This window comes from Pteropus vampyrus, unplaced genomic scaffold, assembly GCF_000151845.1.
Source record: "Pteropus vampyrus isolate Shadow unplaced genomic scaffold, Pvam_2.0 Scaffold35, whole genome shotgun sequence".
In the NCBI taxonomy this organism is placed as follows: Eukaryota; Metazoa; Chordata; class Mammalia; order Chiroptera; family Pteropodidae; genus Pteropus; species Pteropus vampyrus.
The window spans coordinates 6,369,465-6,396,405 of NW_011888816.1; the positions used below are offsets into that span (position 1 = coordinate 6,369,465).

At 33.2% G+C, this 26,941-nt stretch overlaps 1 protein-coding gene across 2 annotated transcripts in view; it reads right to left on the minus strand.

Annotated features, from left to right (window-relative positions):
- The window catches only part of RASA2 (RAS p21 protein activator 2), a 100,268-nt gene that overhangs the window by 54,481 nt on the left and 18,846 nt on the right, over positions 1-26,941 (minus strand). For both annotated transcript variants that reach the window (XM_011357437.2, XM_011357436.2), the window contains exons 2-5: positions 24,593-24,710; positions 19,535-19,638; positions 11,116-11,210; positions 1,977-2,053 (exon numbers count right to left, since the gene is read on the minus strand). In XM_011357437.2, the coding sequence (XP_011355739.2) occupies positions 1,977-2,053; positions 11,116-11,210; positions 19,535-19,638; positions 24,593-24,710 (394 nt within the window). The remainder of the gene's footprint in view (positions 1-1,976; positions 2,054-11,115; positions 11,211-19,534; positions 19,639-24,592; positions 24,711-26,941) is intronic.

Genomic DNA, 26,941 nt, shown 5'->3' on the forward strand with positions numbered 1-26,941 from the left:
CAGGGTACATAGGACCTCTCTATACTTCACAATTTCCTATAAATCTATGATTATATCAAGAGAAAAGCATCTTTTAAAAAAGTCAAACTGCGAGAGTTCAAATCCACTCCCTGTATGAACTTGAGCTTATTTAACCATCTGTACAGCATTTTGTCATCTGTAATATAAAAATGATAGTATCTACTAAAAAGTTATGACAAAAAAAATAAAACAGTACCTGAAAAAGACAAACTCTTGATATATGCAACAATGTTGCTACATTTCAAAAGTATTCTGCTAAGTGCAAGAAGCAAGACATAATGTTACATGTTACATGAATGTTACATGAATCTGTTCATGTGACATTTTGGAAAAGGCAAAATTATAAGGACAGAAATCAGATCATGGTTGCCTCGAACTGGTACTGAATGCATTTATGAGTAATGCCTTTTGGTATAGTTTTGACTTTTGAAGTCATGTTAATATTCTACATACTCAAAAAATAAATCAACAAGAATGGGAGAAATTAACATTAAACTGAATGCAAACAAACCAAACCAACCCAACTAATTCTATTTCAAAAGTACAACCTAACCAAACCAAGTAGAGGAGGGAGTAGTGGAAGGGGGACTAATCCGGATACTTTCACTATATGCTCTTCAGTTTAGGGGGGAAAAAAACTGTAAACAAATCTTGAGCTGTTTTCAGTACACCTACTGAATCCAAATTGAAAGAATAACTGGTCTGTATTCTTAAAAAAGCTTAATACCATGAAAGACAAAGAAAAGCTAAAAACAATTACAGGTTAAAGAGATTAAAGAGGTATAACAACTAAATGTAATATATGATCTTGGAATGGAACCTTTTTTGGAGAGAAAAAAATCTTAAAGGACATTGAGACAGTTGACAAAAGTGAAATATAACAACTACAGATTGAAGTACTGAATATAACAACTATATATTATACTTTTATTGTAACAATGTTAAATTTCCTGAATTTGATAACTCTACTACAGTTATTTAAGAGAATATCTTTATTCTTAGGAAATATATACTGATATATTAAGAGTCATGATTATGTAGCCTTCTTTAAAAGAGTTCAGAAAAAAATTAACTGAGTAAATTGTATGTAGTATTTAATGTATGTATACATATGGGGGGAGGGAGAGAGGGAAAGAGGAGAAAACGCGAGCAGGAAGGAGAAGGGAGGAGGTGCTTCAAAAGAACTGCGGTGTTCAAATTAAAAGAATAAATTATAGCCTGGTATACCAATAAGAGAGTAACATTTATCCTAATCCTATTCCTTGGCTTTAATATATGTGGGTAGGGTAGGAAAAACAGTCTCTAATTGAAAAAGCAGTAGAAAAAACAGTATCTCCTGGGATATTCAAGTATCAGTTAAGACAAAGACAGAGAAAACATTCAGAAGTCAGGGATTTTGGGTAGCTTGTTGATAATACAGAGAAAGGATTTGGGTGCGAGGGAAAAGGCAGGGGTTCTGGGATAGAATAGACTCCCAGAACTGTTAAAAGAGTAGAGTTTGGGTGATAAAAAATGACTTGAGGGCAAAAGAGGAAAAAAGGAATTCAAAGTAAGTAAGAATCAATACTGGGACTCTCAAGGTAGGCATTTAGATTTAGTCCCAAGGTCCCTAATGCCTAGAGGCCTCCACTAGGAAGCCAGCCTTTCCACCTCCCTCCTGCCCAGATAGACATGCTTCATCTGTGATCCTATAATACTCTATTGCCTAGATCTAACATTTAACCCACATTCAATAGTAAATATTGGTTGAATGAATTAATAACTAATCACTAATCACAACCTGAGTAGACTAGATAAGAAAACAAACTGGAAATCAAATTAATAAAGGAATATCATAGCAGTTTCATTTCTGAAAAAGTTTCTTAAGTATTTAAAATAAGCAATTGGCTTAAGATTCAAAGAATACAAAATGGAAAATTATTTCTAGTTGATTTTGGTAAAAGAAACATGCTTACTGTACAAGCAGCTGCTGGCACACAGTTCCATTCTCTGTTATCAGTTCATTCAGTTTTAATTCAAGGTGAACTTTACCCTAGAATGACAAAAAATATTATAAACTGAGTAGTCTATTTTGTTGACAAAAAATTAAAAGTATATACTTTTACAAATGGTACTTATAATATTTCATTATGCACTATTAGTGATCCCTAGCACATGGCTTTGCCCACATCAAGCACCTGTTAAATGACTAATAACCAACAACATAGATCAAAATCTGAAAGAAGTAGTAAAATGCTGTATCAAACATGGTATTCAAATCTAAGAATTTTATGCCTACTTCAACAAATATTTATGTATTTTGATTATCAGGAATTACAAAGAAAGATAACACATTTCAGGAAACTTAGGAAATTTAAGCAAATTATAAAATACAGAATGTTTTTCTCCAGAAAAGACAAACCATTAATAAGGACAGAGTCAGTATCATTAAAAGACAGAAATCATAACATTTAAAACAATAAAGCTAAGTTAAAGCTGGTAAGACAATTTGTCAACATTTGCTTTTCTTAAATAATAAAGATTTATAGAATATCTACTATATTTTAGGAGGCACTGTGGGAGTGGGTAGGAATCCACAGATGTATAACACACAGTCACTGCGTATAAGAAGCTCACATTCTAGTTGGGGAGACAATAAACAAAAGAACAATATATGGCCAAGAGCAATGATGAAAAAATGGGATACTGAAAACAAAGGAGTTCTTTTTAAAACAGTTGTTAATAGATTTTTAAAAAACTGAGTAGTATAAATTTAAAGCAAATTACCAACTTCTTAAGAAACAAAGGCTTAGGAACAATATAATCTAGAGCTTGATATTTCTACTGTGCCACTGGTGATGAGCAATTCTGAACTGGTCAAGAATCACTGATGGATTACCTCCACCCAGCTGACAAGACAATTTCCAAGGTGCCAAGTGGAGATTTCAGGGGTGTGATGTCTAGGGTTTGATGACATATGTAATTTCATCAGAAGTAAGAAAATTCATTATCTAGTCACTGTTCTTTCTTGGAACAATCCCTTTCGGACATTCTTCACAGAAATCTAACCTAAATCAGCCTATTTTATGGAGATTTGTTATACAAGAGTGAATGTGAAGCTCAGGGTAAGACAATAAATGATGAGTAATAAATACTGATGGATCTCAACAGAAAAGTTTGCATGAGAAAGCTAAGCTCTAAAGAAAGGCATCATTGGTAGTAAACTTAGAAGTTAGGTGGATTTAGAAGTAAATGAAGCCAATCTTCCACTAAAAATCTAGGCATAAATATTTATAAAAATAAGTCTTGTTAGTCCTGCACTTAATATTCACAACCCCTGCTATACAACAGTGACCTTGAAGAGGTCAATGATCTGTAGTAATTTGTAATATTACTCAACTAGAATTTTGAATGTTTGCTGTCATGCCATGAATGTCACTTAGCTAGTGAGTGAGCCTAGCCAACCGCACCAACATTTGCATCTCAAAGCGGTTTTACTATTTTAACGTGTATGCATTTTATGGTAGAAATTGTATGCTAACAAGGCACTCCCAACTGTCTCTCAGGAAATGTCTAGAATCTACTCTATTTCTAAGACAATAAAAACCATTAAAATAGAGTACAGAAGTAGTATAATAATTTCATCCACAATTAAAAATTACAGCACTGTATCAAGTCAAGCCTAGAAATCAAAAGATATTTAATGAGATTCTACCAGGAATCATTATCACTGAGTCAGAGCCTACCTAATAAGTTCACTACTCAACACGGGCTGTTACACTGGTATTACTCAACAGTAACATAATTGTGTATTAATCTGGTCAAGAAAAGAGTGGAGACAGAACAGATAGACATAAGACACATACTATTAGTGTGGAACACTAAAATTAAAAAGGATTATGAGTTTTTAAATTAAGGAAATTATAACTTCTAAATTGTAAAACACTACCTTAACATGGAGATATGTACATAATACCTAGTAAAAGAAACAAGTTACAAAATAAGATGTATAATATAATGTTAATTTGTAAAAATAAACTATACTAAATATTACTATATAAAATTACCAGAAGTTACCTTTGGTTGGTAGGATTTCAGATTTTTTTTTTTGCTCACCTAGATTTTTAAAGTTTCTACTATCAATGTGTGCTGCATTTTAATATAGAAAAATGAAAAGTTCTAAAAATTATTTGAAGCTACTTTTCAGTGTCGGAAACCTAAATCTGTGAACATTTTAGAAAAATTATTTAATATTCCTTACTACAGTCACACAAAAGTTCGGTTTTACTTACATCCGTCATCATTTTGTGGATTTGGATTGCAAGAAAACAAGTTTTTTTGTTGTTGTTTTTTGAGAGAGCAGTTATAAGGTTAGGTAAACATTTCCTAGTCTCCTTTGAAGCCAGGGATAGTGGCTAAGGATAGCTATATGATACAGTTCTGGCCAATGAGATATAAAATAGAAGTTGCCAGAAGGGTATTCAAAGAAGCTTGTTAAATGGGATTACCTAATTGCAGCAGTGGCCCAAGATGCTAAGCTTAATCAAAGCTTTCCACAGTCTCATGGTGCTGGGCAGATGAAAATTGGAGTCCAGGGCCCACCAAGATAAGAGTGGCCCTGGCAAACACCCAGGTTTTCTGTTGGAAACTCTAAAGCAGCAGTCCCCAACCTTTTTGGCACCAGGGAGACGGGTGCTCCTATGAGCATCTAATGCCTGATGATCCGAGGTGGAGCTGAGGCAGCGATGCTAGTGCTGGGGAGCGGCAGCAAATACAGATGAAGCTTCACTCCCTTCCCTGCCACTCACCTCCTGTTCTGCGGCCTGGTTCCTAACAGGCCACAGACAGTAGGGGTTCATGGCCTGCGGGGTTGAGGACTCCCGCTGTAAATGATTATGCCTGAAGAACAAGAATGAATGACATAGACCAGCCCTTACCAAGATTGAAACCTAATCTGGAATCGACCTAATCCCTAACTGGATTAAGGTAAACTGCCTCTAATCTACTCATATGCCAAAAGCAAATCTCTAAGGAAAGAAAATATGTGTACATCATCCAGAACTTCAAATTATCTCTAAAATATTTTATATTTCAATGTCTAGTATTCCATTAAAAATTGCTAAGCATACAGAACACCAAAAACAAAAAAAAAATGGACAAAAAGATTTACAGGAGATACAGATGTTGGAGTTAACTGACAAGTTAAAAAAGCTCTTTAAAAAACATTTTAAGATAGAAAACAAAATGAAAAATGTAGCAAATAACTGGAAACTATAAAATGTATCAATGAAAAATTCAGAATTAAGCAATGAAATAACCAAAATGAGGATGTCTTTAACAGCAGATTAGCCACAGCAAAAAAAAAGGACTGGTGAAATGGTAGGTAGAATTTAACAAAACTGAAGAAGGACATCAAGGCTAAGAAGATTCAATAGCCCCCAGGAACACCCAAGTAGGATAAATATAAAGAAAACTACATGTAGGTACAACATAAAACTGCTGAAAATAGAAGATAAAGAGAAAATCATAAAAGCAACTAGAAAAAATAGACATTACATACAAATAAGTAATTCTAAGACTGTGACAAGGAACTATGTTTGATCATAAACATGCAATATGATTTGGTCCACAACTACTTTTTTATCCAATATCCTAAGAAAGAGTCAATGACAAAATAGTATACCTTTTATATATGTCACAAAACATTTGAAGATCATGTATCTAGCAATATATTCTTTACTTTTAGTTAAAAATAAACCAAATTCTTGGAAGGCATTATTTTATATGTATTTCATAGCACTGATTATGTTGATATATGCATCATATCACATTAATTTGTCTTACCATATTTAGGAACTTGTACTATTCTGGTTCTGTCTGAAGGTTTAATATTTTATATGCTAACTTTATTTCAATTACTTTTAGAAAAATTTCACAAAAAAATATCTGTGGTTATTTTAATTTTATATTGTTATTCTTGTTACCATATAGAAGATATGTGAACGTCTGCATACTGTTTGGGAAACTCAGATGAATATAGGAATTTGAGCAAAACGCAATATACATGCACTTAAAACCTCTTGAGTATAAATACTTTTTTAGTTTTTAATCACAAAACACTAAATTTCAACAACTCTTCCACATAAAAGAACCCAGTATATTTCAACTGGTGAAGATTTTTCTTCATATGAGGGGAAAAATTCTTCATATAAGGGGAAAAATTCTTCATATAAAGGGGAAAGAAATCAGATTTCTGATAGATGTTTTCATATTCATTATGAAGTAATTAAATCTGTAAATCATTTTGGACATAAACTATCTGTCAGATGAAAAACAAAAGGTTTTATTTACTATCTCTTATTTAGGTATTGATAGATTAGTTTTTCTCCTTAAAGAAGTACTTATTATGACTAGTAGGTTCACTCTTTTGCTATCTCATGTTTATAAATTTATAATTTTTTAAAATCAACCTGCAACAATGAATTATATCTTTACATTCAATGTCTTAATTGGGCATGTACAAAATACCCTAATGTATGTATTATTAGCTATAATCAATGCTTTTTTTAAAATTCTTGTTTAAATAGCAAGAGTAGAGGACATATTACCAAAAAAAACTATAAATCAATCAATTACTTATGGCATGATCCAGAAATTCAAGATAACCCTGTTAGTAAAGACATTAATTACATCAAAAGGATGTGACTGACAACAGTATATCTGGATTTACTGCTTGTACAAGTTGTGTGAGACAAACACCCTTATTAATGAGAGCACCAATTTCTCCATAGGAGAAATTTGGTTTAATTGGTCTTATGTAAAGGCATGTTCTTTATCATAGCACCTAAGAAATAAAGAAAGGAAAAATACTTTGTTGTGAGTCCCAGGATTAAATAGTTAACAGCATGGCTGCAGATCACTGAAGCCAAAAGAGGATTTATATAAAAGAGGCGCCAACACAATTCAAATTAACTTCACTTACACAGCAAAGAATATAGAGAAATAATACCAAGTGACATAGGATGATAACCAAGACCAGAAACTAAAGAAGAGTATGCTTCATAAAGGAGGGAGTGGTCAATAATATCAAAAGCTGCTGAAAAGTCATGTGAGAGAAGGACTTAAAAACGTCCACTAGACACAGTAGTAACACAATGTCATGGGTAGTATTAGTGAGAGCCATCTGTGCTCTCCCTCTGACCCACTGTGAGGTCTAAAGGCAGATCAGAGTGGGTTGAGAAGAGAACAGTTCAATACAAAGGGGAAAACTGCAAAAAGTGTAGAAAACTACACTCATGAAATAGTAATAATATCTTGAATGTTTGAAAAGAAAACTGAAAATAATTAACATTTTTGAAAGTAATAATAAAGCGTCTGGGAAGCAAGTCCAGGTAAGAGGTTAAAGATCTTGGCAATTTTCAAATGTTCTGGTATAAAACCCATCTAACTTCTACTGGGTTCTTTTCATTTGAGGGCTAAATAATGTTTTTTCATGTTACTAAAAAAACTGAAGGGAATCCTGTATACTAAAGTTCTCATTTCACAGATCAAGATCTTCCAACAACTATAGATAGGTTAGCAACTATTTGAGGTACAAATGCCAATTAGTGGTAGAGCTAAGAAATCAAACATCTTCCCTTCTGAAGTAGAGATACCAATTATTTCCTCTACCCAAATCCCTTTCTTAGGGGACATGCCTACCCAATCCCCAAAATATACTTCTTTACAGTGACTTTACCCTCAATCAGTGGATATATGACACAAGTTTGGCCAAATTCTCTCTCTAAATTGTGGCAGAAACTGAATCAGATCTTGGAGAGTGAGGGGGCTATATGGCCATGTAGACTCAAAGGCTGATGTGGCCTTTCTTTAGATATCAACAAGAAATTAGAGGGGATTTACAGAAGCAAGAGAGACAGTCTTATCAGACAAACAAAAAGAATATAATGGAATCTCAGTATTAAATCGTGTTTCTTTCTTTAATGGAATCTCAGTATTAAATCGTGTTTCTCCCTCTCCCTCTCCTTCTCTTTCTTTTTTACGCCTACAACACCATCCAAATACTAACCAGGCCCAACCCTGCTTAGCTTCCAAGATCAGATGGGATCGGGCTTGTTCAGGATAGCATGGGCGTAGACTAGTGTTTCTTTTCTTTCCCTTTCGTTTTGCAAAGTGAAATTATATTAAAACAAGAGGGAAAGATAGAGAAAAAACATTAACTATTCGCTTTACAAAGTGAAAGAGAAAGAAAAAAATACTACTAAACAGTAAGTACTTACAGTCAATGAGCAATGTAGAATAGGTAGGAATCAATCAGTGGGTCTCAGTTCCCATGTACCTCTTGCAGTATTTACTGCTCATTGAGTGGAAGATTAAAGATACAGTATGTATTTCAACTGCACCACAGCCTGAAATGCAAGCTGTTTTACACAGTTGTCAACCCAAAACAAACCAAGTACCCAATACTTTAGTGTACTTTATAAAAAACTGAAGTCTTTTCAAAATAATTTTGACTATGTGAACTGTATCTAGTCTATTATTATAAGAAACTGACTTCCACTTAAGATGCAGCTTTTCTGTAAATGTCTGAGAACTTCCTAGCTCTTTCTGGCCAAACTGAAGTTCCTGTTAATTATACTCCAAGAAGTTCCCCAGGAACCTTCTAATACCCTTTCCTTTTTCTTTGAGTTTATTTGAGTAGGCTTCTGTTTATTATACTCACATGTTCCTTAGACCCTCCTAATGATTTCTGTTGAAGCCTTTTTATAACCAACAGTACAGAATAGTGAAAGGCAGTAAAGCACAGTGGCTAGGAATTTTAGAATCAGATAAGATCTCTATTGTAATCATGGCTCCATCATTTAATATTGCTGTGACTTTGGAGACATCATTTAACCACTATGAACCAATGCTACCTATACCTCATAACATTATTTTGAGACTAAATGAGATAATATATCTCAAGTACTTAGTACTGTGCTTGGTATATACTGTTATAATTACTAACAGTAATTATTAGATGGAATTCCTGCTGAATTCAATCGTTTGATGGCCTTTTCCTATGGCTTCGTCAATAGCTCTCATTTCCATGACATTTTTGTGGAATTTTATAAAACTTATGCAAGTGAAAAAATTTATTAATAAAGTAGGATTTGTATGAATCACAAAGTTGATTTAGTATTTCTAGTCGGTTTTAAGGTCAAATAACGATATTCCCAATGGTACCATATTAACCTATAAAGTGTTATGCATTCCTCCCACCTCCTAAAGGACTCTTCCTTCCAAAAATTATTTTAAATAGTGAACAGATCTTACTAATTAAGTATCATTTAAGAGAAAATAGCTGTAAAGGTTAATAACTCATGGTCATGAAAATAACTCATAGCAAATAAAAAATGTCAACGTTATATCTAATAGTTAAATACTATTTCCAGAATTTTCATGTTTCAGAAATGAGTTTTATATATACCATCCAATAAAAGCCTGTTACCCACTACTAATTTCTCATACCCTCTCCAAGAACTATATATTCTATAGGAATTTCTACATTTTGAGAGGTAGGGCCCTTAAATCACTTAGCAAATTTACACTGATCATAAGAAAAAGAATAAATTTTAATAATTCTTTTTCTATATCTTAAATAATAATAAACTTAAATAAACTATATCTTAAAATAATCTTCAAGTTTAATTTATTCAAACTCAAAAGCTTTTTCGTATATTGCTCTTTGTTAAAACTATTAAATAGAAAAACAGGTACTTTAACATTTTCATATCCGCCTTCTTGCAAAGGTATATAAGGAAATGGCCACTTTATCAACTAGTGGCTAACTGATATTTTACATTTGATAGCATTTAACAGCTTTCAAAATAGTCTGAAAGGTGTTTCACTTAACTCTCATATGAGTAAACATGGAAACTTTTATTTCCATTTTATAGAAATAAAATTCAAGGCCAATAATGTAACCACATATGAAAATTAGGATCTAAATTTTCTGACTTCTAGTTTAAAACCCTTTCCACTTCATCACATTGCCTCTCACCTGGATCATTTACCATACTGTATAATTGGGATGTGAATAACAGTTACTGCCAAATGGAGAGAAAAGAATGTTAAAATGGGGTACAGTGGATAAACAGGAAAAGTTTGAATTGCATTTTGTACTTAAAGGGTTTTGGTATACCAATACCTAATTTTTTGACAATTTAATCAAGGAGAATGCTTGAGAGGTTATGAGGAAACAGAAACACAGGCACTTTATTTGCAAATATCTGTGGGTGTGTGTGCAGCACTTTTTTCTTGTCCTAAGCTTCTGTTTGAGTCACAGTGGCAAATTATAGCTTCTTTTAGAGGGGAAGAATTCTGCTTGCAGTTATGCCCTCGGGAAATGGTTTCACAATCCTAACTATATTTTATAAGTAAATAGGGTTACATAAAAGGATTCCCTTTAGATAGAAATAACAATTTCTAAGAGAAAGTCATATTTTTCAGAAACAAAAACGTTAAGGTACATAGCTAAACATCTATCTTTACTCACAGAATCTGTAAGACCTTCTTATTTTGGCAAGAGGAAAGAAGAGCTTTAAAAAGAGTAATGATACCCTTTCAAATAAAGAAAGAGAGAACAATAGGAAGGGTGGATGTGGGAATAAAGGTTCTGTATGGCGGGCTTAGGCATAGTTTGAATGAATAACATTTTCCCAAGTCTCTTTTATTATAGAGTAAAGCATCTTGGTCAGAACAGATGAAATCACAGACATCTAGGGATTCTCCTCAAAGTTAGAATCAATAAAACATATTTTTTTCCTTAAAACTTTTCCCCATCTAAAAAATTTTAATAATTTGCTACTTTGACTCAAACAAAAGAACTAAGGGAGAAAAAAAATGTCCACCTAATATAACCTCCCCAAACTCCTCATACACGTGTTATTCTTGAATTCATGTGGCAAGGCATTACCTTCTAGCTATATATTATATTACCCAAAGGTCTATAATATTTGGCGCCAGAATTTAAAATTAGGTATAATAAGCTTTATGTATATGATCTAGTATAATTCATTTTTCATTCATTTCTGTGTGTGACAATCTTCTAATCACTTAAGATTTAATATTTACCTGAACCTCTGAATTGGAGTCAACTGGCTGTAGTGAAAACCAAGTTTCTTTGCCACTGTGGTTACACAAGTCCTCTTTTTTGATGGCTACTTTTCCTACGGGAAATAAGTAAAACAATATGAGGAGACATTTTGTATAATCAGCACTGTTATATATAATACTGTGTAGAAAATGTTTTAAAAGAATTTGTACCTATTGATATAAAAATACATTTTTATAAAGCATTTTTCTATATTCTAAAGAATGAAAAGTGCTCATTTCTCCTTCCCCCTTGACAGACTTTTCTCTGGATCGTTTTGAATCAGGGAAGTAGCCAAAATTCAGTTGCAGGTAAATACAAATGAACTTTTTAACACTTATTCAGATTCATGTTTTTACCGAGTACATTCAATGTAAAAAGTGGTATACAATGACAGTGCAAACTAATCTTCCCAATGCTTTAATGCTATGACTAATCCCATGTTCTAAATCTACATTTAATAAGAGTTTTTAAGTCCCAATTAAGAGACAAATAAAAATATTATACATCACTAAGATTAAAAATTGACTTGAAAATTATGGGAAATGAAAGCAATGATTTTATTAAAAGTTTGCTTTTTTCAAAATATTGCAAACACTGTTTATACTGCTTCAATGCACACACACACACAAAAAATCACAGCAGTTCCTTAAAGTGTTTCTACCTCTTAGAGAAAGATACAGTACAATGAGCAAAGTAGTATGAGAGGAAGAAACAGAAATGTTCTCATTGTAATGAATTATTTTCCATGTTGGTACAAAGCATTTCCTTCCTCAATTCAAGTTTTAAGAAGTAGAAATAGTTTTGCATATGACTGACAATTTATTCAAAGATCATAAAAACTTTAACAATGGAGATATACTAAAGTCAAAAACAGTTCACTTTCTTTTATCGAATAAGAATTTTCATTTCAAGTACCTTAATTATACTTCCAGGGTATCTTGCACTTATGATTTATCTAGGTCTTTCAGTTCAACATATGAAAATTTTTAGAAAACGGTAAAACATTTTTCTGTCAAGATATATCAATTTTTGTGTATCAAGTGGAAAGGAAAGGCATGAAAAACCACCAACACTGTACATTGTAAAAGGGTGTTATGGTATATGAATTACACCTCGATAAAGCTGTTACTAAAAAAATTTTAACCATATTAAAATTTTTGTTAAGTTTATCAACTCGAACTACAAAAGATATGTGTGTAATTTTAAGGAAAATATTAAAATACACAGCTATATATATTTTTTATTAGAGTGACAACTGTATTAATACATAATTCAAAGGAGAACTATTGAAAATACATCAACTATATTTATTAACACACGAGACTTAAAACTTGTAAAATTTTAAAATCAATAAATTGACCCTCACAACAAGCATAAATCTTTCCAACTTTCTTTTAAATATAATGGATGAAATCTCATGAGAAGGCCAAAATCTTCATGTAAATGAATATACAGCATTTATAATTCATTCAAATCTTGTAGGAAATGGCACTAGGAGAATAATGTATTTCAGCCTTTTGGGGTTAAATTTAAGATATAAAATGATGAAAAAACAGAAATTCTTCCAGTACTGACTATACATATTCAAAGCCTAACTGGAACACCCAAATATTCTTTAAGCTGCTGAAGGAGTTTAGGTTAACAACCAAATCATACAAATCTCTTGATATATTTTACTTACAGATTGTATCAAATTCCTGGCAAATCAATATAATACCAGGAATGGCTTAGGATACAGTTATGACAAATATTCAATATTGTTTGTCACAAAAAAATACTTACGATTATCAAAATTCTATCAAGTGGTTCCATTTACCATTGATTTCACACCAGATATAAACGTTAAGCCAATGGATAACAGCTTGACACCGTGTGTGTGTGTGTGTGTGTGTACATACATACATCGATACATCCTATAGCTGAAGTTCTTGTATTCTGAGAACCACTCATCTCCCTTCTTTAAGAATTTTAGTATTTATGTACCTTTTGTGTCCTCTCCCCAGAAAAACACAGATATCTTCTGGCATATAATTTTCAGAGTAAACCCACCATCCAGAAACTTACTAGTATTCTCCTGATTAACAACCCTATTTTACAATTTCCAAGATTTTTAGTTTTGTACACAATTTATGAATATGTATGTAGATGTATGTGTGTGTACATATAATATATACAAACATCACTAAAGCAAGCCCCTAACTTAAAAATAGAGTTTTTTTTAAAAAAAGTTTATTTAGAAATTTACTAGTTTCATCCACTTACTCATTTAACAAATAATCACGACGGCACTGTGTTTTAAATGGTGATTTGATTTCCAGATTCCTCTAACTGAAGTTATGACTCATAACTCCAGATAACTGGAAATACATCTTCTCCCACAGGTGCTTTCCCAAAAGAGAATCCGCTCTTAGTTGAATGGTTCTTGTCTCCTAAGAGGGAAACCCTTCTCTGTCTAGTTGCATAAATAAGCCACTAATAAGTTGAGAAAAACCTGTAATTTTATTGCCAGCTCTTATTCTATCAAGTTTCTTTTTAAAATATCAGTTTGTGAAATATAGAGATTTAGTTGTATGAGACTAAAGACAAAGCAGGGAAGAACATATGATCCCAAGAAGTCAGAAAAACTGTTATATAAGAATGACAGAGGAAAATAAAAACATTTCAAGTCATTAGGTATTATGATACCTGCAACATGTTCAGCACTTTATTAGGCAACATAACATATGAAAAAGTCACCAATCCTAGGGAATCAAACAGGGTAGAGAGGAAGGGCAAGAGAGAGAATGACTAAATGAATGATTGAGAGAAAGGTAGGAGAGTAAAGGGCAAAGGAATACAGAAAAAGGAGAAGAGAGGGACAGGGATGGGAGGGACAAGTTTCTGAAATACAAATAAGGCCAAAAATACTCTCATCTGTTTTGAGCTGCCCTTAGTTAAACTAGTTAGATTGCAAGTATTGACTGTGAAAGGTAGGCAGCCTGATACAGTGGAAAGAGCACTGAATTGAAAGAAAAGCCAGATTAACTGAACATTTACCAAATAGAAGACATTCTTACATATTGTGTTATATTTGGGCCCCATTTTTAGACACGGCTTATTCTTAGAAATTTCATCCTAATATAGATCACCAAATGGCAAAAATCTCGACAGTCCTGTTCCTACTTGGATACTAGTAGAGATGGCTGAAAGAGTAAGAAAAAGTAGTGACAAGTGTGACTGCCTATACAAGATGAAATAGGACCAGGAGACTGAACAAATTCTGGCAGATAGTCAGAATAACAACAATTCAGTTGTAGCAATCCTTCAATGCCTCAGTGTATGGGGTTTAGGTGGATACATTTTGGTCTCTGTGTTAGACTGGCATATTAATGGTCTCCTTGGTCTATGCCATTGTGTGATCACCTCCAGTACAGACTCTGGGTTTGGCCCCGTCACTTGCTTTTGCCAAAGGAACATGAGCAAATGTGATACAAGCAGAGGTTTAATAAGCACCTGTGAAGTGGAGCTTACCCTTCTGGAACCCCAACACCATGTGGGGAGGAAGGCTCAGATAATAGCCCACACTAGCCATTAGACATATGAGTCAGACCATTCAGCTCAATCAATATCCCAGATAAATGCACATTAGTGACCCCAGGTGAGACCAGCAGAAGAACCACTCAGTTCAACTTGGCCCGAACTGACAAGCCACAAGATCATGAACAAATATATGGTTGCTATATTAGGCTACTAAGTATTAGAGTAATCTGTTACATAGCAATAGATGACTGATACATTATCTATGCAAACAGATGCCAAAGTATAGTCTTAGGCAAAATTTAAATAGTAGGTTTGACTTAAGAGCTAAATGCCAGCAGAAATTATAATTCGAAGAGTTGGAAAAGACAGCTATCTTAAATTCAGCCTCATTTTCTGGATGAACAAGGCCTAAGAAGGCAAAGTGACTTAAGGTCATACAGCTAGTTAGTGACAGTCTTGACCAGAATTCACATCTCTGATATCCTAGTAAAAATTCTCCCTAGCAAATATCATTCTGAGCCAAAGGGAAAGGAAAAAAAAAGTTGCCACAGTCTACCAAGATAATCATAGTTTAGTTGTTTGAGCCTAGATTCCTCTGAAAACTAAATTAACTAGAAAATACACATTGGGAGGTAAAATACATATGTTTTAATTTAATTTTAATGTTATAAGAATCTTCACTAGAATTGGAAACTCATCCTTATATAAAGTTTTTCTTTTCACTTTTTTCTCAATTTTTAAAAGAAGATGACAGCATACCTTAAGACAATATATCGCACAGTAAAAGACCTTTAAAGCCTTAATTTTACAATTTCCTATCTTTTTGTAAAATGGTTCCTAGGTTTCAAGTTTTCAATTAATCCATAATCCATCTTTTGCATGAACTATTCCTGGCACCTAAAGATACCTAATACAAAAAATTATGCCCCATATTGAAAATAGTCATTACTTCTGGGAAGGGGATTGGAGGGGGTCAGTGGTCATAGGATTATCTGTAATATGGTAATTCAAATTTTTTTATAAAAACGAAAATATCCATATATTACTTATATAATACGAATAAAAAACAAACAGACGCTTAAAGCTATATTTAACCAGTACACATTCTCACATCTATAGCTTAAATTTCATTTCCAGAAAATGCTATGGTACTGTTTAATCTACAACTGGGCAACTCAGAGTTATAAAATAATTGAGAAAACTCAATTTCCAGTAGCTCAAAATTTTTTTAAAAACCAACAACCCAACTTTATGAGTTAATGACAAAAGAAAATATGTTGACCTACAAAAGTGTAAATATTTATAAATGAAAGCATCAAGACCATTTCCCAACTTTAAAGGGTACGTATGTACTGTTTAATTTAATAAAAATTCCTATGTGTAAAAGGAAAAAAATTCCCACTAAATATAGAAATTTTACGTATTAATAAGAATAAACTTATATGGAAAAAAGTTCTCACACAAAGTTATGGTTTTCTGATACGAATCCACAAAGAATTGATTCTTACTTAAAACTGATTTTTACTTTTGAAAACACACACACACACACACACACACACACACACACAAAACAAAACAAAGGCAACTTTTGGAAACCATAAACCTCAACTACAGTCCTTTTCAAGAAATACTATATAACTATAATGTGTAAACAGACAATAAAAATTACAAAATATGTTCTTAAAAAGACATGATAGTCAATCTAAAACACTCTCTCTCAGGGGTCACTAATAATCACCAACAGCCTCTATCCAATCCTTATCCTACTCTACCTCTCTCTAATTGTGGACATCAAAAGATCTCTTCGCTTTTGGTGATATTAATCTCTCCTATCTCTCTCTCTACCTTCCTGATACACCTTATCAATCTTCACTGAAGCCTCATTTTCCCTGCAACACACAGCTTATCTCCTCTCAGAGAAATTTCATTCATTATAGTAGAGGCTTCAAGTATCACTTAATGCTAATGACTCTCAAATTCACATCTCCAGCTCTTCTTTTGTCTAAGCTTCAGATCTGTATTCTCAACAGTCAACCAAAGATGTTCCACAAAGATGTTCCCTGAGTAATACAAATTTAACTTGTTTAAAACCAAAGTCATCCGTCCTCTCCTTCCCATCCTCTGCTCAAAACTGAATGCTACTGCTGTGTTCTTTGTTATCAGTTAATGACAACCACATTAACAAGACATTTTTAACTCTATCCCTTCTCACATCCTCTTTGTACTCTTAGTCCCTAAATCCTATTTGAAGCTACTCCTGTGAAGTACATTCCCTCATTTGTATTTCCACTGCCATTGCCCTATTCATCTCATTTGATAATAGCCTCCTGGTTGGTCTCCCTGCCTCTAATCTCTCTCTAGTCTAAACTATAAATGATAGATCATACATTTCAAGTATATGTATATGTACTTTAAAAAAATATATGTGTATATATTGTTATACATAATATATTTTAAATGTAATCAATAAACACTGAGTTTATAGCTTGAAAGTTACTGTTGTAGACCACAGGAACTTGTTAAACTACAAAAGTATATATGTATACACAATTATATGTAATTTTTAAAAGGTTCCTCATTTTTAAAAGACTCAATACTACTGTATAAAGTCCAAATTCCTTAGCACAGCTTTTAGGATCCATCACAACTTGACCCCAGTTTATACTTCCAACTTTACATTTACTACCCTTCTCCTAAGTAATTTACATACTCCAGCAGATACGCCACAAAAATGATTCAATTTTTTTCTCCCCTGCTTCTGCCAATCCCTATTACCTTTTCTTCCTTTTCCTACCTAGGTAGTCTCTGTTAATCCTCCACCAAACAAAATTAACTGTTCTCCCCTCAATGCTCCCAAGTACTTTGTTCATACCTCCAGCACAGAACCTATTATATTAGTATTAGAGTACAAGTCTGCCTCTCTGATAGCCTGGAAGCAAACTGAGTCTTATTCATCTTAATATTCCCATTCATTGTATGCCACATAAAAGTGTTTGTAAATGTCTGTTTAACTGAATTGAGGATGGAGCCTCAGGGATGATGCTAGAAAAAGAAGAGTCTGCATAGAAGTAAGGAAGTCAGAAGAATAAAGACAACCAGGAAAACACAATGTCATTAAACTGGTTTTCCCTGGGCTTTCAACAAGTCAAACATGACACAGAGGCAGATGAGGACTGAAAACTGCAAAAATGCCTTTTGTGACAAGAAAAAGTATTTAGTATGAATATAGCTTAAAAAAGTTAACATATTTAACAGATCTAAAGATATATAAAAATAAATAAAAGATACAACTCCAAGCAAAAAAAGGGCAAAAAAAGAATTCATAGAAGAAAAATGTAAAAGACTAATAAACATATGAAAAACTCCTCAAATTCACTGATAATCAGAAAAATACAAAATACAAAATTAAATATTATTTTTCATCTATCAAATTGGAAATTTTTTCAATGATAATATCTAAGAATGACCAGGATATGGTAAAATGCTTATGCCCATGTCATGTTTGGGGGAATGTAAATTAGTACAATATTTCTGAGGCCAATGTAAAAATATATATGGGAGAACCACTAAAAATATTCATACCTTTTGACTCAGTATTTTCACTTCTAAAAATTTATCCTAAGAAAAATGGGCATTCAAAAATTTATGCAGAAGGATGTTTATAGTAGCACCATTTAGAGCACCAAAAATCTGGAAACATAAATGTTTACCAACAAAGGAGTGGTTAAAATAATACATTTCTATACAAAAAAATTACATAACAAATATTTTTAAAAAATATTTAGTAACATAGGAAAAGGATCATTAGATGATATCAAGCGAAACAGGAAAAAACTGAGTAAGTCGTACAATGTAATAACATAAATGCATGGAATAAAGAATGGGAAGACATATTCAAATTATTAACTGTAGTTATTCCTGTGCAGACTCATTAAGATATATAATAGTTTTATAACTTAAAAAAGTTGTTTTTAAGAGGTTATTTGATTTTCTCTAAAATGACTTTTACAAACTTCAAAAAAGTTTGTCAGAAAAATGTAGAAGCCAGATTACAGAGACTTAAAAAGAAATAAATAGTAATCAGAAGAAGGATATAGACCATTTGTTAAAGAGTTTAACAGCAAAGGAAAAATAAATTAGATAGTGGTTATTAAGAAGACTAAGTCAAATAAAGTTTAATCATTTAAACTGTAGGAGACCTGATCATATTGCAGATGATGAAATTCAGGATACTAAAAAGGGAGAGGATAATATATGTAAATTATAGACCTGTTATTAAAATATAAAGACAGTAGTGCAAAGACCATGAATGTTACACATATGTGGCCAGTTAGCTTTGTTCTAGTCCATCCAGCCTCAATTATTTAAGAAACAGTTACCAGTCACCAATACAACCAGAGAGAAAACATATGACTAGGCTAAAGCAAATTAATTACTCATATTAGAAAAATGTCAAAAACAGATGTTCTTTGGGAGATCAAATACTGTGATCTTTGTATAAAAACATTCTTTCAACTATTCAACAAATATATACTGAACATTTACTAAATGTAAGGCACTCTGTTAGTGATAACATTGAGTTTATAAATATGATATTCAGCTAGAAAATCTAAATATTAAACAACAAACTGATGAACAAGCATGAGTACTATAGAAAAGGACCCATCAAGTACTATAGAAGTACTATGATGACGAGGGATCAGTCATGACACTTCTGAGGAAATGGCACCTAAGCTGAGCATACAAATTAAAAATCAGATTCATGAATGAACATGAAGAGTAGAAAAAGTGATTAGAAATGTTCAACATATGTTGTTTTTTTTAACACTACCATAAACACCAATGTTGTAATTAAAGATAATTATGAATAGTACATACCTATACGAAGGTCTCTTTGTAAAACGTTCTTATCATAAACATAGAAAGACAAATACTGGAAAGTTCTTGGAATCTCAAAGTAAAATTCTTCACTGAAAAATGGGCTAGAGAGAACAGGGAGAAAGTTCATTATTGAAAATTTAACAGTGTCCTCAAATAACATTTTCAATAAAATAAATTACAGACTAAAACACCATAAGAAAAGCTTCAAAAGCTCCAAAATAATTTTCTATGCTAAGTTTCAACTACATTCTGTACAAACCAAGCTCAACTATGAAAGGACCTCAATTGCCTGGTTGAGCTCTGAACAAATAATTTTTAAGGAGTCCTATAAACAGAAGATCCAGTAATTATGTAGGGTCATGCTCACCTAAAGTGGACACAAATGAGAATGGAGGACAGTGTCATTCACACCATCATCATCTCAGAAAAATATGTAAAGCTGTACTAATCACGATAATACATACCACCTAAAATGGGTAATGTTATGTAAAACATTACTTTAAAATATATTTTTAAAAAACCTGGTTATTATTTAATCAACTTTCATGAGGTATAAGTTACATACAATAAAATCTAATTTACGTATAAAGGTTAATGATTTTTGATAAATTTATACTGTGTGGTCTCCATCTCAATTAAGATATGATAACACATCTCACACCTGTTAGAATGGCTATAATCAACAAGACAAGTAATAACAAATCCTGGAGAGGATGTGAAAAAATAGGAACCCTTATACACTGCTGGTGGGACTGCAAATTGGTACGGCCACTATGGAAAGTGGTATGGAGGTTCCTCAAAAAACTAAGAATTGACCTACCATATGATCCAGCAATCCTTCTACTGGGTATTTACCCCAAAGACTTGAAAACTCATATCCGAAAAGATATTTGCACACTGATGTTCACAGCAGCATTATTCACAGTGGCCAGGACACGGAAGTAACCAAAGCGTCCTACAATAGATGATTGGCTAAAGAAGCTGTGGTACATATATACAATGGAATATTACTCAGCCATAAGAAGAGATGAAATACTGCCATTTGCAAAGACATGGATGGACGTGGACAATGGACTAGTGGTTACCAGAAAGGAGAGGGGAGGGGAAAGGGGAAAATAAAAGAATAAAATGTTAAAAAATAATTATGTATATACAGTATGAAAATAATAAAAAAAACTGGCATTAAAAAAATATATATACATATGTGGTAACATTTCTACATCCCCACAAAGTTCCCCTATGCTCTTCTGCATTTACCCTACCATACCTGCCACAGGCACACAGTGATCTGATTTCTGTCACTACAGATTATATGTTGTAGAATTCCATATAGATAGAGACAAATACTAAGCATTCTTGTGTCTAGCTTCTTTCACTCAACATCTAAAAGACTGTTTCCATTTTCTAAGTATATCAGTAGTTCATTTATTTCATTGCTATGTAATATTCCATTTATGATATTCCACAATCCATTCTTTAATAACGTCATTTGGATTATTTGGACTATTAAAAATTAAGCTGCTATAAACATTGTTATACAAGGCTTTTCCTGGACATATATTTTCAATTCTTTTGAGTAGGTAACTTTAGAATGGAATTGCTGGGTTAAAGGGTAGATGAAATTCTAACTTTTAAGAAACAAACTGCTTTCCAACATGATTTCCTACCATTTTACATTTTTACCAGCAATGTATGAGAGCTCCAGTTGCTCTACTATGATTGTCGACTTTTGCTACTGAAAGTCTTTTTAAAAAGCTATTCTACTGAATAGCTATTCTAGTGAATGTGACATGATAAATTTATACACCTGTTTAATCTCTACCTCAATAGAGATACAGAACATTTCTATCTCCCCAGAAAGTTCCCTGTCCATACTGTCACATGAACCAGTGATCTGATTTTTATCTTGACACATTATGTTCAAGAATTTATAGTGACAGAAATGGTTTTAAACTGCATTTCTCTGATGACTAATGATGCTGAATATCTTTTCATGTGCTTGTTGGTCATCTGTATATCTTCTTCTGGAAAATATGGTTGTGTATTCTCCCCATATTTTAAATGAGTTGTCTTTATTTTTTTTTTAATTCTGAATACAAGTCCTTTGACAGAATATTTTCTCCTGTCTGTGGCTTGCAATTCATTTTCCTGACAAAGTCTGTTGAAGAGCAAGAAGGCTGTGATTTTGATGAAATCCAGTTTATTAATTTTCCTTTTTTAAAATTTCTTCTTTCTGCATCTTAAGAAATCTTTGCCTACCCTCAAGTTGCTAAGGACTTTTTTCACAGGACTTTTCTCCTATGAAATAGCTTATGTTTATAAGTTCATTTTAAGAATGTGATTTTGATCTGAAATTCTTCCATGAAGAAATCAATCTCTGAAATGCTAGTGAATATCTTTTGTCAAGAGTTCTTCTTTCCTAAGAGTGTTTAAAGAACAAAACGATATTTTGAAAATGTTACCATAAAATGCAATCTCTTTAGGATGTCATAACTTAAAGAAAAGCAGAAATACAAAGTGAAATGCTCTTACAGAAGTCATTTCTGACTTTGTCCAGAAAACAGCCAACTCAGCTTTTTAGTTGTTATATCCCTGATCACATTTTGTCAATGTATTTTTCACTTCAAATGTAACCAAACTAAACTTTTAAAAGTTGGTCTGTCAAAATAATTAGCCTCAACATAGAAATCAATATAAAAATTATTAGGCAAAGACATGGTTTTCTTTTCTCCTTTTCATCATTTTACAGACAATTATAAAATGGAGAATTTCCTTTAGATAGTGTATATCCACACTCAAATATTATTTTAAAAACACATTTAAAGCCAAATAAGAATAACATGAGAATTATTCATTAAGAAATCTGTGTCACTGCATTATCCCCATCTCGACAACCTAATCCCCACATCTAGGTGCCCACATCTTTACTATATAAATAAATTAATCAATCAATCCATTTGAAGAAAACTTTTCAACAAAGTTGGCAAGAAGCAATGACTAGACCTACATAGTTTTTGAAACAATACTCTACCATTATCACTGACATATGATCATACATATGACTCTTATGGAAATTCTTGACATGACAGAGAAGAACCAGGCGCAAGCAATATTGCTATTATATACCACCTACTTCTTAGCAGGATTTGAGGCAGAGATTTAGGACCTATAGAGTCCATATGTGACACCTATTTATCCGTTATAAAAACTCTATATCCAGACTACCTAAAAAACTATAGTATCCAGCACTCATAAAAGACCTAAATGGTATCTATTGACTTTAGACTTAAAGCTAGTTTATCACAAGATCCACAAGGGTAGAAAACATTGAAATGAAAGCAAGGTGAGCAAGGGTTTATACTACAGATTCTTTCACCTTACTCTACAAGAAAAAATACTAGGTGGCACCTAGAATCCAAGAAGCACCTAGTCTAACTAGCACACAGTCTATGTTGAAATGACCTTAGGTACCATTGCTAGCTTTAAAATATCTTCCAAGTTGCTATGCATCTAGAAAAATAATTTAAGGTGGATAAAAATAATTGGTTATCATTTCATTTTCTCCAACATAAATATGTAGAAGGACAAGGGTTAAAAATAAGTAAGCTAATTTTAGTTACTCATTTACAAGGCTACATATTAGAAACTACTATAAATATTCGATTTATGACAGTTACTAGTTTTGTGCATCACTGAGTTTTGTGTGATATGGAATCAACATACATTAAGAAACTGAGATTTAAATAGTTTCAGGTCTCAATCTTAGTTTTACTTCTAAGTTCTTTATTATATGCACAAGTTATTCAGCCTTTTGTTGACTTAGTTTCATTATTTATAACATAAATAACAACAGAATTTTAATACAACAGGGGCAAGTAATTTATGACTAAAGAAGTAAAGTACATTACTTCAAATCTTTTTGGGTTACTAAAGTATTTTCAGCTTTATACAATGACTTTCCTATAAAGAACTCAATAGACATTCAAAATTATAAATACTGACAATAAATAAAGGGGAAAACTTCAGAGAAAAAAAAGGCAAGTATAAAGGAAAAAGATATTTAAAAAAGCATAAAAAATTAGATACCTGAAATACAATTTACATGTCATGACTCTTGATATTGCATCTACCACATGTTCATTCCAACAGCTCCCAGGGTCCCTGTTTTGACTCTTATCTCTGATCAAGACTACATCCTGCCAGCAGAGCTCCACACTACATTGTCCATAAACACTATCATAAGGCAGAGGTGGCACACTTCAATTTCATGAGTTAGAATTTACTATGAAACTCCTGAAGTGCTGTTACACTTTCAAACATGAGAAATATACGTAAGACTTCATTTGTTTACAATGCCCTACTTAAGTAACTTGTATAAACTGTAAGTTATTTATTTTCAACAGAAATGAAATAATGCTGTACTCTGAGAAAAATTCAAACAAATGGGCAAAATTTAGCCTAGAGAACAAACTGAGGTATATGATAGTTGTTTTCAAAAATCTGAGAGTGTCATGTGAAGGATGGATTAAAATTGTTCTCCAGAAACACAAGGAATAGAATTAGGAACACTTAAGAGGAAGATACATTTTGAAACAATGAAAAGCCACATGAAGCAAGCACTGTGTCTCTCTTGTTCTTGTGGATGTATTAATAAATAGCACCCAGCAAGTTTTTGGCATATAATAAGCTTTCCTTTTAATAACCGTTAACTGACTAAATATAAGAGCTTTCTAGAAGCCAGAACAGTTCGAAGACCAAACAGGCTGCTTAGGAGGCAGTAAACTCCTTGGTACTGGTACATTATCAAGTAAACACCAGTTGACCACCTGTCAAACATAACTGTCAGAAGGAACTAAACAAAAGGCAGTTAGTCTAGCTTAACGAACATTAAGGCTCCTTCAAACTCTGAGATTCTATAATGCCAAAAACAAATTCAGAATGTAAAAGAAAAATAAAAGTTTCATGTGAATAAAGTCTTTTTGGTAAAATCTGGAAAGTGTAAATTTATTCATCAATATACGTCATATGTATGGTATTTACCAATTTTTTACAAACCTTAAAGATTTTTCAACAACTTGAGTACGATAAACTTCTTCCTGATCCAAATTTATGGTGCAGAAACAATCCCTCATTTTGTTGGGTCCAAGATATGGCAATAAATTTTTTGCTTCACCTGTTGGCACAAAAATTGAAATTGGTGTTAAATATCACCAGCTGCTTCATGCTAAGCCTTATACAAGCTGGATTCATCCAAAAGAACACATAAAATGTAGCACAGAAAAAAAAATAGGTATTAGAGAGAGATAATCAACTTGGTCTAAAGGAGTCTGGTGAGGCTGAGGAAGGAGCTGTATATAAAGGGGCATGGAAGGTCATATTACATCATTGCATCCCTGCTCCTAGAAAGGGGCAATCCCCTAACTTGTGCTGTTCATCCCATCCTACCAGCAAGACCTCAAGGACTTGACTCTACAACTAATCCCTCTTTCCTATATCATCATTAATTTTCCTCTCTAGTGGATCGTTCCCATCAGAATATAAACAAGCTTTGGTATTTCTCAATTTTTAAAAGGGCACAGAAAGAAAAAAACCTCCCTTGACTCCCCTCCTCCCACATGGTATCATTCCATTTCTAGACTCCCTTTTACAGCAAAACCTCTCAAAAGGAATTTACTTCTAGTCATCGTCTCTTAATTTCTCATCTTCCATTCATTCTTCAATCCTCTCCAATTAGCTTCTAACCCCATGATGCACTGAAACTGCTCTAGCCAGAGCCACCAATGCCTTCCATACTGCCAAACTCATGATCATTTCTCTGTCTCCATCATACGTGATCTGGCAGCACTATCTAAAATAAGTGAACACTAACACCCATCCTTAAAATGTCCTCTTTTCTTGGCTTCCACAACACAATATTTCTGGCTTTCCTTCTACATCACTGGCCCTCTCCTGACTTCTCTCCCTCTTCACTTCTAAATGTTACAATGCTTCAGAGCTCTGTTCTGGACCACTTTCTCTTCTTTCCCTATGCAAACTCCTTCAGTACAAGGTGTTAATGATGATGCCTCCCAAATCTGCATTTCCAGGTCTGCTCTCTCCTCTTCACTAGCTGTGAATATTCAATGGCCTCCTTGGATATCCCATAGGCATCTCCAATTTAACAAGTTGCAGACAAACCATCAGATTTTCTCCCCTAAATCATGCTCTTCCTTCCAGTCTGCCACATCTTTCTCTTTTTCTCACCATCCTCCCCCAATCTCCCACTCCCACATCCAGTCCATCAATCAATCCAGCAGACCTCCAAAATAACCCTAAATCCAACTACTGCCTTCACTGGTGGCACCCGACAATCCGCTCTCCATCAAGCAGTGTGATCTTTTAAACATATCATTCAGGTCTGTCACTCCCCTGCTCCGACACCATTCCACTTCACTTAGAATACTATCCTATTTCTAAATTCCCACTTTCGTGGTCTACACAGACCCACTGAACTGACCTCTCCTCTTTGACCTCTTCTCCTCCTACCCCGCTGTGTCTGCCTTCTTTCTATTCATCAACCAAGCTTGATCAAGCTTAAGGCCTCTGCCTAGACTGCTCTACCCCATGCATGGTTGGCTCTTACCATTCAGGTTTCAGCTCAAATGTCACCTCCTCAGAGAAACGTTCCCTTTCCATCTTAAGGAGATAATCCTGTTACCACATTCTATTTCATTCTATTTCTCTATTTCTTTTCATGGTAGCCTTTATAACCATCTGAAACTCTGTTAAAATTCTGTAATATGCAAAGGCAGATATTCGTCCTATAAAAGCAGATGTACTGGCCCTACAGCAAATAGTATACATCTGATTATAGTTACAACTGTCACTCCTTCCTTCAATAATGAATCAAGATCAGGAGGCATATTATTAACAAAACAACTGTTCCATAAGGAAAGGAGGCTGGCTTTAAAGCACATCTTTTACTCTGTAACAATACCCTTTCTTGTTGAATTCATAACTGGTACTGTTTAAAAACTTTTCTAGTCTACATTACAACTTACAATACATTTAACTAACTTTTTTTTTTTTTTTTTTAAATCTCTCCTAAAACATGGATGTTAAGAGAGGAACTAACTAATCCTCCACAGGGCATTTCTCCTCCCTCATAGCTGTACTGCAAATATGCCAAGAACACCTTCACACTATACATCAGTGGTTTTCGTCCAACCATAAAATGAAATAGCCTCTTGCCCATTCATATGACATTAATTGTTTCTAAGCATCACATGTAGCTTGCAACATCATACATAACTTAAATAAAATGCTGTATTTAGCTTAGCTCCTTATCCTATGCATTGTTGCCATACCTTTTTAATACATAAACATGTTATCCTCTCTTGCTCAAAAATCTTCAATAGCTCCACA